The following is a 16,736-nucleotide window of genomic DNA, read 5'->3' as shown; positions in this document are numbered from 1 at the left end:
CTGTGCTTATTTGTTTGATTATAGAATTGTTTCTTGTGTAAGAAAAAACCCAACTGGTTTGAACTGGTGTGTGTGCAGCTGTAGGGGGTGGTGCAGCTAATGGTATGATTTTATTGTTGAGTCTATATATGAGAACCTGATAAGCCCATCTATTCATTTAATGGATTATTGTGGATATGACAGTCTAAATGTTAAATTTGATTTTACAGCAAGGTAGCAACATATCTTTCAGACAGAGCACTGTATTTTGCAAAGCCTTTTACAAGAGCAAATAGAACAGTTTACATGTGACTAAGGATTTTTATAAGTACTTTGAAGTTGCAAGTATGTTACTAACTTATCAAAGCAATTAATTTCAGATTTTATTAGATAGACATATTAATCATGCAGATTATCCTGATACTTAATTGTGAAGAATTGCAGAGTTTTGAATATAATTATCATTCCAGATCACTACATTTAAACTTCTGTAATATTTCAAGTCTTTTCTCCATGAATTAATCTGCACTTTTGTTTCATTCCTTGGAAGGCTGGGAAGGCTTGGAAGGCTGGGAAGCTGCTGAAATGGGTCGCTGGGGTTGGGTGAACAAACACGCATCAAGTAAAGCACAGATGAAAAGACAATATCTTTGGATTATGTTTGCAGCTGTTGCATTCAAGACAGCTTCTTTGGGAAGCCCACTTAAGTGATGACAATGTAATGCAAAAAAATTGCTGAAGTTTCCCAGTTTATTTTTAGTCCTTGTAGTTTTTATTATGTGTTTTCTGCCAGCTTTTATAAGACGTGCCAGTCTTTGATGCATTTATGTCTGTTGTCAAATTTAGTTCATATTCAGCCTACAAAATACATTGCTCATTTCTTTAAAGAGCGTTTGTTCTGAAAACATGCATTTTTATAGCTGAATGGATACTCACAGAAATGATGTGACAAGTAAAATTTCCAATATAATTTGTAAAAAAGAAATAAAAAATATTCTGTTTGAAAAAAAGTCAGAGGTTCTAAACATTATTTTTTTTTTATTTAATGAAGGCTGAACTTTAATGACAGAGAAGCTAATGGGGGCTTTAGTCAGTGAAATTTAGGTGTTAACTTCACAATGAGTGTGAGTTTAGTCTTATTTGACTAAAATTCCAAGAAAACTGTACAAATTGTAGTTCATCCTCAGCTCTTAGTGCATGTAGTTCACAGTTTAATAAAAATAGAACATGAAGGTGAATCAGATTTCAGGATAAGTGGGCAAAACCTTTTATTCTGATTCTTCTTTGTAATCAGATCAGCTGTATATGTGACCTTTCATCCCAATGTGTAAGAGGTTTGATTGGTTTTCAGAGGGAATTAAACTGGAGAGAGACTTAAATTCTTCACATACTAATTGAAACAACCAGAAAAAGTAGGATAAGACCTCAACTAAAGTTTGTATTTCATTGCTATTTAAATTAACAAAGCAAAGCTTAGGATAGGTGTAAATTTCAAATTTTTCCATAACTGTGTGCATATCTAATGTGGCATGACATATAAATTGAAGCTGTCTGGGAGTTGATTAGGAGAATGTATAACAGAAGCCACTCTTTTGCCAAATCAGTGCAGACCTCATCAGAGGGCAGTAGTTGAGTGGGATACATTTTCTGGAAAAACACAGGATAGATGATGCCACTTGACAAATTTCTGATTGTGATGGTGGCAGTTGACTGTGAGAAACATTGGGGAAGCCCCGTTTCACCTCAGCAGTGTTCCCCTCTGAGGGCAGCTGGTAGTGAATATCCGGGTGACAATACAGAAGGATCCAGTGGGACTTTTCCCATCCCTGGGTGGTACATGGTTAAAAATGTTGCTAGCAGTGATGGAAACACCAGCCCATAATGCAAGCTTTTCTTCAAGGGTTTAAACATAAATAAAAAATGTTTTGGCTGTGAGAGTTTTCCCCTGTGTTTTTCTGGTTGCTGATGGAAACTTTGCTTACATAACCTCACCTTCCCCTGTGCCACTGCATCAGTTACAAGTTTCAGGTATGTGGGAGTAGCACAGCAAGAAGGTAGCTCCTTGTGCCTCATCTTCTCTGAAAAGATGCATGTGGAGTCACCTTTCGTGCCTCTTTGTGTATGTGGACCACATAAGTGGTAGTTGAAACTTCCCAGCCCTAGGGCAGATGAGTTGGAGTTGAAGCTTGTCATGAATGTGGACGTGATGGAATAAGCAGAAAGTAGGAAAGAAAAATGAAATAATTTCACCTGAAGGAATAAGACTTTAAAAGTGGGGTTTAGGTTTTCATTATTTTTAAGTGACCCTCAATTAAACAATACATTTCAGTAATTTGTGCCTTACTTATGAATGCCTAACACCATTGAGTTTTGCTTGCATTTCTTAAATAGCAGACTATATCCTATGTGTACTGCTTGTCTGCCTTGCTGCTTCTTGGAACTTCTTTTTTTTTCAGTTCTTTTGACAGGATGAAACCCCATCATTATATCTTCTCTGAAACCTCTTATCCAGATTTCACTATCTATACTAGTTAAATATTTGTATAATCTTTTATAGATATAGTCTGAATTCTTCCTTCTCACATGTGCACCATGCCTCTCTCTTGATCCCTACTATCTTTCTTCTATGTTTAAACTGTGTACCTTACCAGTCTGTCCCTAGTTATACACTGTATTTGGCTGAAAAGGCTTCCATTTAATCCTAAAAGAAAAAAAAAATAAACTGGTGTTGACTACAAGACAAATTCCTACAAACTGCTAACATTATTCCTTAATCTGTCCTGATACATTAATACCAACAGGGACATAAATGAAATCCTATGAGTTCTGATTTCTTAAATCCAAGAGGAAGCTGATCAAATAAAAAAAAATTACTGAGGGGATAAAATATAGAATGTTGCTTTTAAGTTTGACAGATGTCTCTTACTCAACAGCTGATTTAAAAATAGCACCATTATATATTAAAATGCATGAAGTATTCTTTTGAAATATAAAATAAAAAGGGCTATCTGTAGCAAAATATTCTGTTAGAGGAAACAAATACCTAAGAAGCCAGATTCTTATGTGAGGTAACTATGAGAAAACTGTCGTATTTACTCAGGACTTTTGAAGGTGAAGATAACAAGAACCTAGAGATCCTTTAGCCAACAGTCTAAAATTTTCATGACAAATACTAAGTGTACTCTGTCACTTTAAGTGGCTAAGTATGTCAGAGGTTTGGGTTTGGTCCTGCACTTATCACCCTTGTAGACTCGTTTATCTTGACTACTGTACTGGGGTTGAATATACAAAAACACCTAGCCCCTGAGTCTATTTTTTTCAGTATTTTTTTGATTTCTATGGACCTTACTATAGTTTGATATTTTTACAGTAGAAGGATATATGTACTTTTTAATATGGGAAGGGCATTGCTAAAGTATGTAAGATTTTACATGCTGTGTATCTTATGGAATTTTGACACAAGAGCAGATAGTTCATAGCATTGGTCAGTACTCATACACTTTCATAATGGAATTTTATTTTATTTGTTCCTAAATTGATCTAAGTAAGGCTATAGTTAAGAATACTCACTAATTATATGAAAGGTGATTACCTGTTATTAATGTTATGCAACCTTTCCCTTTGGGAAAACCTACAGTTTTAACTTTTCAAACTAGCCTTTTTTGAACTGAGATTTTATTCCTGGGGACTGTTCCAGATGGTGATGGCTTTGTTGAATGTCCCCCAGTTCCTAATTAATGACAAGAATGAATAATTGGTATAGACATGGAAGGCCTGTGGGTAGTTAAGGTCAAGTTTGGATGAGCAGGAGCCTCCAAGATAAGGTGTTTTAGCACAGACTGGAGAATTGGATTTGTTCCCTATTTCTTATGTATTTGATGATTCTGGGTAATGCCCTAAAATAAATGCTCTCCCAAGAGATCATACATTAATTATGCTCTATTTTCTGAATGGGATGTTGGAGATACCAGGGTCTAACTTACAGAAGGAATGTTAGCAATACCAGAGAAAAACCTATCATGAAATGAATTTTGTATTCAGAGCTTGAAAAATGATGAATGAATTGCTGCTCCATTTTCAACAGCAATATGCAATACATTATTGAATAACTGTTTCTTAAATGAGTAGCGTTTCTTCTATGCTATAGGCTTTAGTTTTCTTAAAAAGTACTAAACAATACAATATGTATCATAAAGAGCAACAATATGTATAGAAAAACTAGTGCATTTGTATATAAGTGAATTATATGAGTATGACATGAGTTTTCTTTTATAAATACAGGAGAACCACCTATCAGTGCTTTTATAAATACCTGGGAAAATGTAGAAGAATCTGTTGACTATCTGGCCATTCATGTATGCAAACCAGTATCAGCAGAGAAGCAAACATAGAAATACCAAAAGCTGTCTAAGAAAAGGAGATTTCTTTTTCTGTCTGTCACTAAGTGTAGGAACTCCAGACTTTGATATTGTCACCATTAGAATGAAGAAAGCAGCACAGAAATTGGCAGCTCATCTGGAGAATAAGGAGCTTGTATTCTTGCACTCAATTTGCATTTCAGGCATGCTGTTCTGGTCATTCAAGCTGGTGGCATCTGGTGTGGTTGCTCAGAGATTTCAAGTTTGTCTTGAGGTAGAGAGGGGCACTTAGTGACTTCTGTATGTGAGCCCAAACAACCCCATGCAGTGCTACAGTCTGGAGGCAGAGTGGCTGGAAAGCTGTTTGATGGAAAAGGACCTGGAGGTGCTGATCCACAGTGGCTGAACATGTGAACCCAGGTGGCCAGGAAGGCCAGTTTCATCCTGGCCTGTGTCAGCAATAGTGTGGCCAGCAGGACCAGGACAGGGATTGTCCCTCTGCACTCAGCACTGCTGAGGTCACACCTGGAGAGCTGGGTCCAGTTCTGGGCCGCTCACTGTGAGAAAGACATTGAGGGGCTGGAGTGAGTCCAGAGAAGGGCAGTGGAGATGGTGGAGGGTCTGGAGCACAAGTCCTGTGAGGAACAGCTGAGGGAGCTGGGCATGTTTAGCCTGGAGAAAAGGAGGCTCAGAGGAGATCTTACTTCTCTCTACAACTACCTGAAAGGAGGATTAACAAGGTGGGGTTAATCCCTTCTCCCAACCTGCAAGTGACAGGACAAGAGGAAATGGCCTTAAGTTGTGTGGAGGTTGAGATTGGACATTAGGAGGAATTTCCTCTCAGAAAGATTGTCAAACATTGGGCCCTGGCTGCCCAGGGAAGTGGCTGACTCACTGTCCCTGAAGGTATTTAAAAGACTTACAGGTGTGGCACTTAGGGACGTGGTTTAGTGGTGGACTTGGCAGTTGTTTGTTAACTGTTGTTAAAGGTCTTCTCCAACCGAAGCAGGTCTGTGATTCTCCCCAGGAGAGCATAGAAAAGGCATCAATGCTGTATGTTGCCTTTGGTGTGATCCTGTTAGTGAACTTGACTTGCAGAGAAACTGTTCTGATTTCCAGACACTGTGAGCCATGTAGTTTTTAGTGGTTTGTGGAAGGGAGCATTGGCGTTAAAAGGATCTGGCTCCTGGGTTTGTGCTTGGAGTTGAGGAATGACAAAAACACGCAGAAGGAGACGTTAGCTGCAGCAACTGTTTTTAAAGTCCAATATTCTAATCAGAAACCTCTTTAGATGTCTGTGTTATAGTGTAGGCTGTCAGATTATTCAGAGACTGGTGGCATTTTACTGAGCCGCTTTCCAGGCATATAAAGCGTAAAAGACTGAGTTTGTCTGATGTATCAGAATAATGTCCAGAGGTAAAAGTGGACAAGCTTAAGTTGATTAATTAACCACAGAGGGTTTATTGTGATAATCTATAGATGAGATTAGCTAGCAATATGTGCTTTCTTTCTGCAACTCCTACTTCATCTGCATTCTTAAATTACCTTGGCTTAATGAGTATTCTCTGCTGATTCAGGGTGACTCTTTCCTTGCTGCTCACTGCTGGTAGAGGAAAAAAACCTGACTTCCTTGTATGGAAAGCTCAACATTTGTACTCAAATGTCTACTAGTGCACCCCAAAGTTCACAAAAATCCCTCAAACATAGCTCCTTAATTTAGTTGTCATTGTGAGTTAAAGCCAGAGGGTTCGTAGTTTTGATTGCTCTGACAGCACATGGGCTGTTTGCTCCCGTTTTTTTAAAAAAGGGGTGTTGCTACTCTGTGTCAGCCAGGAGAAGCCCATGTCACTCCTTTGCTCTCCTTTCCCTGAGAAGAAAAGAAGCTCTGAAGTTTTGAAGGACAGAATGAGAGAGTGTGGTGAAGAAAAAGAGGAGCGGAGTGCCGAGCTGGTGGGAATCATGTGCTGCATGGGTCGGTAATGCAGCCCAGAGCTGGGCTGGCAGGGCTGCCTGCGGGACAGGGGAGAGCTCTCTGGGGGGAAGCTGCTTTCTCTCAAGGGGCTTTCTGTGGCTTTCCTTCCTTAGCTTTCCTTCCTGCCTTAGTTTATGTGGTCATTCACCTGTTTTCTGCTTCATCTAGGGAGTTTCATTTGTTGTATTCTACTCTGAGCTCGAGCACACTAAACACTGTGGCGCTGTATTTTTTTCTTGTAGTGCGTGTTTGCTTTTCTGGGAGCATTTGGGTTTTGGTTTAAAATCAGTTGTGATGTTTTGGTGACCTTTCCCCTGCCCTTTAATACTGGTGTTTTTCACAACATGACAGGTGTCAGCTTTCCTTCTCCTTATGCGTTTGGGTCTGTCAGTTACAGAATTTTTCTGAGTGTTTGTGTAACATATACGTGTATATATAAAGGAACAAGGGTAGTAAGCATCAATTCTTTTATGTATGTTAGCATTTAAATTGAAAATAGAGCTAAAATGAATAGTGACTTTGTATTCTAACAAGATACAAGGAAGTGAATTTTTCAACCTTTTTGGTTTTTTTAACTGTCATCGAAGTAACATTTCCCAAAATGTAAACTTTGTACTTGGTCAAAACTAGGTGGGATTACCTTAGTAAAAAAGGCACATTGTACACGTTGTGAAATTCTGCAGCTGAGAAACTTTGTGTACTTTTTAAAACAGCTGCTCATAATGAAACATTTAAAAGTGAAAGCGCTTCTGGAATTACATTATTTCTGCAAAATTCTGTTCTCCACATTTACTGAATCAGAGCTTCCACCTTATGATGATAAATAACTTACGTCAGAAATGGTGTCTTGCTCGGTGAAGGCTATGGAGAAATGTATGTAAAGCCAATTTTTTTTTTCCAGTAGTACAGCTTTTGTCTCTAGTTTCCTTTTCTCCTCTTTATTTGGGTCTCCAAGTAGAACAAGAGAGTGCAGAGCTGTGAAGTGGGGGAAAAAAAGCATATACCAGAAGCTTGGGATATCTTGAGTGGTGTGGAAAAAGCATTTAGGAAACAGCAACTCTTCTGTACAGAGCTGAACAAACAAGTACATACTGCCTGAAGATTTCATTGCCACAGTGAGCTGTGCCTATAGAAGTTATAGTGTGTTAAAAAGGATTGGAAAAAATAACAGCAAAAAAAAATCTATGACTATTAAATTCAAAAATATGAACGAGCATATAGAAAGCCTGCGAGTCACATAAGAGGACTATGCAAAATCTTCACAGGCTTTTACTTGTTTTGTTTTTGCTTCTGTGCCCCGACACTCATTTCTCACTACTGTTAGGAACCGCATATGGTGCTCAATTTGGCCCAGGATGGACTCCTGTATAATGTTCTTGCTCTTTGGAAAGACCTCAGTATCACACCAGAGACTTGCAAGTCCTTGAAAGACCACCTGTGAATTTATTTTAATTTACTAGCTGTTACATTTGATTGACCAACATGAAAACCGTATTTTTTTTATGTAAAATACAGGGCCTGGTTCAGTCTTTTAGTGCTGGCAGTGGGTACATGGGGGTCTTGTTTTGCTGCCTGAGTTCATTGCTCATTCTCAGCCACACTGCAAATAGCCTGAGCCAATGAAACAGCTGCAGTTGTGTTGTACAGGCCTGAAGGGCTCTCGCTATTTTAGGCTTGCACAGGTGGTCCCAGTCCTAATGCACTGTGACTCCTGCTCTGGAGAGCTCTGGGACAGTGACCAGGCTCTGTAGCAGTTGTACTGGCTGGGGCCCTGCTCAAGTAGCTGGACATAACTCTTGTGCTGAGGTGGTGGTTAGATGTTCTCTGGTGTGACTTGGCAGAATAGATGTATATGCTCCCTACCCAGAAGTGGGAAGTTTTCTTACCCTGAGTCTATTGCTTTTATGATTTCTACACAGCATTTTGTGGGCAATCATTGATGCCAACTGCCACGCCAGGAAGCAAACTGCTGGCAGTGGCTGGGTCCTATATCTGGTGTAGTGGACATCCCTGTTTATTTTGTAGAGGGTTAAGAGTCCTTTCTCTGACTGAAGCTGTAACTAGTCCTTGTGGGTTTGAACAAGGGTGAAAAAGCATGATTTATGCTTGTTGAAAAGCATAATGATTGAAAAAGTCAGCTTTCATATCACAACAAATTTTCTGTTGCCTAATACCTTAGTAATAATTTGATTATATAGACTATGAGTAGCATTTATAGTTCTTAAAAGTTTGCCATGACCTTTTCAGTAAATTTTGAGTGCCAGTTGACTTCTTCTAGGCAGTTAGATTTCTCTTATTAGGCTACTGTAATACCTGAGGGCCTGTTGCCCTGGAGAAACTCACCTGGAGCATCAAGAAGCTTTTTCATATCATGCTGTGATGTACTGAAAAAGAAACATGTCTGTGATACTATTTTGATTAGACATTCTGGAGCTTTTGCAGGCTATTCTGTTTTTAAAATTTAATAGAAAATTAATTTTATAACAGTCTTCATAAAAAATCTTCTGCATCATTTATAGAGCTGTTAAAACATTTGTTTTTTTCTTTTTACCTCTAGATGAGCGTGACAAAGTACAAAAGAAGACATTCACAAAATGGATAAATCAGCATCTCATGAAGGTTAGTTGTTATTTCTGTCATGTCTGGATGACTTATTGCTGCAGCAGTGATTGTGTCTTTTACTCCATGTTTGATTTCAGGATGCAGCTGTGTTACATATAAGGAAGATCTTAAATTGTGAGGTTTATGCATGTGCTTTGTCTTTGAGGATTCATGGGGGAGTTGAAATGCTGCCCAAGGTGATCTAATTGAGTGTGTGAATTTGAAATTAAAATGAGTCAAAGTTGATTTCTTTCTATAAGGCTTGACTCATTTCTGGAATTAATGTGTCATGGCTGTAATACCACAGTTAAGGCAAATGAAGAAAAAAAATATTTGAAGTACCCCACTGGGGAGAGGGGAATGACCTTGAGAGAGAGAGATCTCTAGATCATCCTGTGGCATCAGTATGCTGCTCACGGATTAGAAATAGAGGCTTTCCAGGGGCAAAAGTCACTTTTCAATATTTTTCTTTTGAATGGCAGTGAACTTTGCTTCAGGGACAGACATATTATTTTAACAAAATGTGCAGATTTTAGTTGACAGAGAACTAAAAGTTGTGAGTTCACCTTCACTGCATGGCCCTTCAGTTCTGAATTTAATTTGCTGTTTCAGTACCAGCTGTCTAGCCTGGGCATTTCTCTGGAGAAACAGATTGTATAATTACTTGACATGACTTCCTTTGATATCCCCCCCACTCCAAGGCTGAATTCATGTAAGAGTCACATTAAATAAAAATGTATCTGCAAACTGTCAGAGTTGAGATTTAATTAACGAGTGCAGTGTTCAAATATTGTTGGAAAGATCTCCTTGTATTCATGTTTAGAGAAAAATACAGTTTTTTAGGGAGCAACTTCATTATTTCTCTTTCTTGTGGCTGCTCTTACAGGTATTTGAGAAATATTGGACTGAAATAGAAGAAAATTTCTACAGAGATGTTAATGTTTAAAACTACCCTTTTTGAAGTTTTAAAACTACCTTTTTTGAAAATGTACGTAGCTCTTGGAAATTGTGTGATGTGGGAAAGTAACGAGGCTTGGAACTGAAGTTGGACTCAATTTTGTCTTTTGCAAGAGAACTCTCTTGCAGAGGGATCTTTTGGTCCTTCTCACCATGGCTGAGCCATCAGGAGTGGTCCTGCCATCAGCCTCTGTGCAGCACACAACTGCTCTGGGGGCAGGGTGAGTCTGGAGTCACAGAACTGCTCATACCAATAGGTTTTCCTTTGGGAGTTTGTTAGACCCAAGGGAAACATGGTGCTCCAGGGACCCCTTCTAAGCAGAAGCCTCCTCCTTGTATTCCTGGAACATCCAAGTTGCCCCATGTCCCTGCAGAAGTCTTTTACTTGCTAATGAGAAAAGACAAAAGGCAGTTCTGCAGCCTTCCTTTTCTGAATTTTACCTCATGTTTATAATATAAGAAATGTATCCACTGTAGAATATTTCAGAGAAATTAGATTTAAAGAGAAAAACATCCGGGAAGGTTGCCAGTACTCTGGCAGTAAAATGCAATATCCGAATTAACCATCATGCATTTCTTCATCTAATTGAGAGTAATTTTTGTCATATTTATAGGGGCTACTCATGTTTTTGTGTATTAAAGAAGCATTTTAAAGATGCAGCTTCAGTTTTCTGTGGGATGTGGAAAAGCCTATCTGAAGCTTTTTGGAGAGCAATCCTTTAATATGAGTTAAAAATAGTGCCTTATTTTACAGAAGATCAGCATACTGAAAATTATATTTCTATACAGCTTCATTTTACACATTTCTAAAACATGCACAGTCATCATTGCCATGCTGTCAGTCTCTTGGGAGTAGCTTAAAAAAGATTTAGACCCTAAACCCATAAGGAAATGAGGGTAAAGGGTTCACTCTAAATCCTTTTGCATTGCTTGACAAGGTCAATGGCTTTAAGCCTTCATTTTCAAATAGTTCTGGGTTGGGTGATTGCAGAGGAATATATACAGATAGATGAGACAGATGGGGTGTGTTGACTGTGTGTATTGCTGGCCTTGATTTTCATCTCAGATTGCTTACTTTAAAATTCAATTTAAGGGTTGCTAGCTCACACAAATACAGTTTGACTATAGCTCTTTCATTAGCTTGGAATTTATGTAGCAACACAGCTTTATGGTCTGGAAATAGTTTGAAAGCAGGTGGTGATACAATTTTCAGATTTCTGTTCTTAGGCATTGTTTCTAGAACAGTGACTTGTGTGGAAGCTGAGATCAATCTTTCAAATGCTTTCTTATCTTTCAAATCTTCTCTTATCTTCAGACGTAAGGGCGTGTTTAGAAAACACTGTATTGTGGAGGAAACGTAGAAAACATAGCACAGTATAAATGAGTGCATTTCTAGCAGAGACAGTGGACCTCTCCTAGTCAGTGCACTAACTTGAACTTGAGCCCTCAGTTTCAGCTATTAATTAAAAATAAATTTGTATTATTTCATACAAATAATATGCAACTCGTATTTGTGCCTTCACTGCCAATACCTTGTTTCAGACAAACCAAGATGGGAATTGTCTCATTTCAGGCATTGGAATAGGTTTATTTGTGCTGATTACCCAGACTTCTCTAGTAAATAGCTGAGGGAACAGGCTCTTTTAAGTGTCACTCTGCTGAGACATCTACCTAAGGGGAAGATGAATTGTATCCTAGAAATGCTTTTGCTCCACTGACTGTAAAAGGAAGTCAATATGCTTTGTCTGTTATGTGTAGAGTTCAGCAAGAAGCAGAAAAGATGGTAAGGAAAATTATGAGAGATTTTGGAAAAGACCAGACCATGCATGTGGACATGACCCCACTGTGGGCATGGGGATGCATCACATTTTAATTTCATCTTTTTTCCCTCCTATTTGTGTTCTTTGCTTTTTTTCTCATGTTTCTTTTCTCTGTACCCTGATTATTTTTTTTGCTTTTCTTTTCTCTTTATCTTTTCTCATCTCTTTTTGTTTTCCTTTCTTACTTACTGCTTTCCTTAGCCATTCTAATTAATCTCCTATTCTCCTGCAGTCCTTGAGAAAGTCCTGAATTTTCATGCTTTTGTGCTAGTATATCCAAGAGGTTTTATTCTAAGTCAGCAGCACTGACACTTTTATGAGTTCCCATCTTTTGTTGAGGAATGGCATGGAAGCCTACTGTCACTCTTCTAATTAAGTTCTATATTTATGGAATGTACTGAGTAACCACAAAAAAGATGACTGATAAATATTTATTCTTCTGCTGTCTGTTGCCTGTCTCTAGTTGCATTAGATACAAAGTGTGTAATTGCATAATATTTAAAATTCAGTGTTAGTCCCTTGTCAGTTTAGTTGAGTAGTTAAGCATGTTGTGTGCTTTGCTAAAATAGAAACATAGTCATTGCAGAAATATTTCCTGCTCATGTTCTTGAGATACCTAGTTTTCGACAGGTACATGATGTGTTATTTGCAAAATCTAGCTGTGTAAGTTATCTTTGAATTCCACAGTTTAAGGTCAAGTGGACTGTCACTAAATTTTTTTAATGCTGAAATTTTTCTTTTGAATTGATAACAGATTTTCTGAGGACTGATTGGAGAGGACTGATTGGGGCTTTAGACTTGCTAAGGCTACTGTTTGCTGTCTGATGGTGTGGCTCCAGTTTAAATGTAATCTTTTATGTCTTGTTGACATACAGACTGGAGAGGTGAGATATTGGACTTTAGATTCGCCTGCTGCTGTGCTATGAGCTTCCAGGGAGAGCTCACATGCCTGTGTAGTGTGGTGGTGGGGTAGAGATCTCCTCTCTTCCATAAACCAGGCTCTGCTTCCAGCTAGTGTTTCACTCTGCTGCTGTAAAAATAGGGTGTTAAATCTTGCTAGAGCAGTAAGTAACCCTTGATGTGACAAGAACAGGTAAATTTATAGCTGCAAGTTTTATTCTAGTGTAGTGTTCTCATGGTCCTAAAGCACTCAAGGAGAAATGGAGCTTCCATGAAAGTCCAGAAATTCTTCCTGACATCCTTCGGATTTGAAACCCCAAAACTTGAAGATGTGAGGCAAGTGTGAAATACAGGTGGAAGATGAGATACGTCAGAAGGTAAAAGAAGCTGTTGATGAAAATGGAATAAAAGCAGATAAATAAAACTGTTGTTGATTTTCTTTTTCAAATCAATTAAAAGTACTTTTGTAGTGCCAGGTCTTAGTCCTGAGAGATTAACTGGGCTCTTTTCAAATACTTTTTTTCTGTATTAGAAATTATTATGTACAGAAAATAGGACTAAAGTCAAGGCAAGCAGAGACTGGCTAGTGATATGGTGAACACCCAGGTATCTTCCCTTCAAGGGAAAATGTTTCTTCCTTTTAATGGAAGAGAAGGTTGTAGAGAGCCTCTTAACTGACCTTCTAGCAACCTCTGGGTGCCTGGGCAGCTCCCTGGAGAGGGACAGCAGTCCTGTCCATGGCACTGACAGGGAGCCCACCCACCTGGAGCCACCTGCAGCGTGGGTTGGGTTTTGCAACCCTTGGCTGATCATACCTTGGGAGAAACAAGCTGCTAATGGGAGCAATGGGCAGCATCCCTTCACAGACATTAGTTGCTCCAAAAGTCACTTCTAAAGGTGTTATTAGCAAGAAGGTTTTTATAAGTAGCAGGACAAAAGGCTTTTGAAAACTATTTTTTTAAAGCCCACTGTTCAAAATCATGTACTATGTTGCAGTGGTAGTGCATTAGCGAGAGAGAGAACAGCTTTTTGTTGTGCAAAGAGCAAATGAATAATTCAGAATAGAAGCCTGAAGTTATTGATTCCTGTGTGTCCTTCAGTCAGCACATGGTTTGCAAATGGCCTCTTAGGTCGATTGCTTTCTGAAATGTTCAGGTATGACCTTAATGGCAGTGGGATCGACCATTCCTGATTGAGCGCAGTCATTCCTTGCTGAAAGCTGGCACTTTACTGACACTACTGGTTATCATTTTAGATAGCACTAGTCTCAGTGTCTTCTTTTTAGCCATGCAGTTAAAATGCCATTTAAAATTCCCCACCTCTGCTTTTAGAAATGAGTACTTTGTAGTTCTGCATTGGTGTTTAAAGGATGAGGCGACTGGTGTTAGTCTAATGGTAGTAGTTTTTAAAAAAATTCTCAATTTACTGCCTTTTGATTTTGAAGCACACTCAGAAAAAGTGTGCTTTCCCCTCCCACCCCTCTGTAAAATAAAAAAAAGACTGATTCCTTGCTGTGCTGGTGCATCTAAATGAGCTTTGAATGCGTTCTTCCCAGCTTATTCTGACAGCTGCTGCAAACTGTGTTGTGTGCAACTTCCATAAAATTCCACTTCACCCAGCTTGCTTTAGGCATTGGGTGAAGCTAAAGTATCAGGATTTTCTCCTTGATTTTGGAATTCAATTGTTTAACTTTGCCCACTGTCTTATGGGTGGACAGAAGAATATTTCAGTTTTTCTCCTGAAAATCTTTCCTATTGTATTTTTAGGACTAATTCTAAAAGGTCTTGAAGTACTTTTTCTTTGAGACATACTCCTCCTAAAAACAAATAAAAATAACTCTTGAAGAATATCATCATATAATGGTGTAAAGGAAGTTTTGTTATTTTCCCTGGAAATATGCTCAATTGTATGCACTCATTGTGTACAAATTTTTTCAAAAATCTTCCACTCAGAGGTGAACAACACTTCTTAGGATAATCTATACCTGTTTGCGAAGCAGCTCAGCAAGCAAACTGGGGACTTTTTTGGTGTTTAATAGTAGTGACAAATGCCAGATGTTAGAGCTGTGAAAGAGGAGGAAATTGTATGAAGTTTTAAGGCTAATGATGAATTGCATCACAAAAATCTCTGTCAGTTAGCAAATAAATAAATAAACAACTTCGAGTCCATAAATACTGTGCCACAGATTTGAATTTTATTTGATGCTCTTTAATGCATTCAGACTCCATGACTAATTGGGAACAGGAAAGAGAATAACTGAAACCAGTAAATCAAATATGGATGAAATATAGGATAGCTTGAGCATATTGATATTTTTATGGCATACACATTCTATTGAACCAGTTGAGCACATGCTTTTATGTTTGTTGGGATTTTTAAGAAATTAGTTTATATAGGTGCTCTATAGGAAAGAATGATTATAAGGGGAACTAAGTCTGCCATGCAATGACTGCACGATTAATTAGAACCACTAGAATCAATATGCTTCCTATTATAGACTTAATATATTAATGTATTAATTCATTCTCTTTTTGTTCAGTCCATTGTTTGCAATTAGTTCTCAGCATAGATTTTATTTAATATTATTTATTCCTTGGAGATTGCAAGAGATAAAATTCTAGCATTTGCAATTAACTGCTGATTTTTTAATTAATTGTTAAATTATGCATGGGCTTATTTTTATCTATATACTTTTGATGTATCTGTATCTAATAATAATTTATATCTCAGTTTAGAAATACTAGGGCTTGATCTAACTCCCTTTGGACTAATGTATCTGTGCCATTGGCTCCAATGGGAGCAGTTTTTACCCCAGTGTGTGGGCTCCAGACCGTGAGCAACTTCAAACATTTCATCATAAACATTACCTAAGTATTTTGTTCTATGGCAATATTTCATGTACTCTGGAAAGCAAGACTTGCCCTGAGATAGTGGAGATGTGTGACTGCATGAGGACCTGAGAAGGCATCAGAATAAACATGTTTTTCCTGTAAGGAAATGTGTTCTCTGTTAAAGGCACTTATGGTGCTTTCGACAGGGACATTTAAAGGTAATCACATAGTGTTCACAATGCTCCTCTACTTAGAATACTTCCATTTTAATGGGAATAATATTTTATCAGCCAACCTTAGTATTTTTACCTGCTTCAGGCATGTTTGGACTATATTGCCTTTGGTGAGGGTTAGTTTTGAGCTGAGTTAATGTTATTAGCATTAATTTGCATACTTTAAACAATTCCTCCCTGGTAAGTTATATTTGACAGCATGTAGTACAGGCCAGGAATGGTGAGGGCAAGTTGGAAACACAAAAGGTGATGAAAACTGAGTGTACTGAAACACTGTGGCACGTCTCTGGCCAAAGAGAAGAAAAAGGCAATGTGGCTGCTGTTGATTAGAGGCATTGAGCTGGATCAAGGAAGTCAGTGGTGGATTTTTGGTTGCTAACTTAGCATTGGAAAGCCAAAACTGTGTAATGATGGGGAAAATAATTTATCCTCATAATCTACAGGAGGAACAATGTGGAATTCTGCATTTGAATACCTACAAAGGAACTCTCAGTAGCCTACGTGAGAAGGGCATTTCTGTGGCACAGCTCAGCTCATCCCCTAGCAGGTGTGCCAGCCACACTTGCTGTTCTGTTCCCTGCCTGCTGCAGGAGTTTTGGTGGCTGCCTCTGGTTAGGACAAGTTTTGTGAGTGAAATGCCAGCCAGAGAAACCTTGTGAATCTGGCAGCTGAAAGTCACTGTGAAAGCTGCCTAGTTAGATGGGTCTGGACTGGCTGGGAGAGACTGCTTCAAAATTTAAAAAAGGAAGGTAATTTAGAAGCAAGTGGTTTTAAATCCCAGGCTTACTTTTCAAAGCAAAGAGAGAAGTGAGAAGTAAAAGCAAGATAATGAATTGGAGAAAGCAATAGGTAGGGTCTCCTGGGGAAGTAATACAGGAGAGGCAGAAATGTGGGAGATCTGGCAGTTATTGAAAGTGTTTGTGTAAGAGGCACAAAGGCAGGCTGCAGACAGGCAGAACAAATAGGGGACATTGTATAGAAAATACTGCTGCTTTCAAGGTGTGTGAAATAAAAAGGAGCTGTACAAGAAGTGGAAAAATGGCAGTAGGCTTAAGGCTTGTATAAAGGAGTTAATAAAGCAAGGT

General features: G+C 38.5%; 1 protein-coding gene across 1 annotated transcript in view; it reads left to right on the top strand.

The window, feature by feature from the left end:
• The window catches only part of LOC136358337 (dystonin-like), a 290,571-nt gene that overhangs the window by 77,666 nt on the left and 196,169 nt on the right, over nucleotides 1-16,736 (top strand). The window contains 1 exon segment of the mRNA XM_066314265.1: nucleotides 8,867-8,928. Within this exon segment, the coding sequence (XP_066170362.1) occupies nucleotides 8,867-8,928 (62 nt within the window).

This window comes from Sylvia atricapilla, chromosome 3 (assembly GCF_009819655.1).
Source record: "Sylvia atricapilla isolate bSylAtr1 chromosome 3, bSylAtr1.pri, whole genome shotgun sequence".
Classification (NCBI taxonomy): domain Eukaryota; kingdom Metazoa; phylum Chordata; class Aves; order Passeriformes; family Sylviidae; genus Sylvia; species Sylvia atricapilla.
This window is presented reverse-complemented; position numbering and strand designations above follow the sequence as displayed.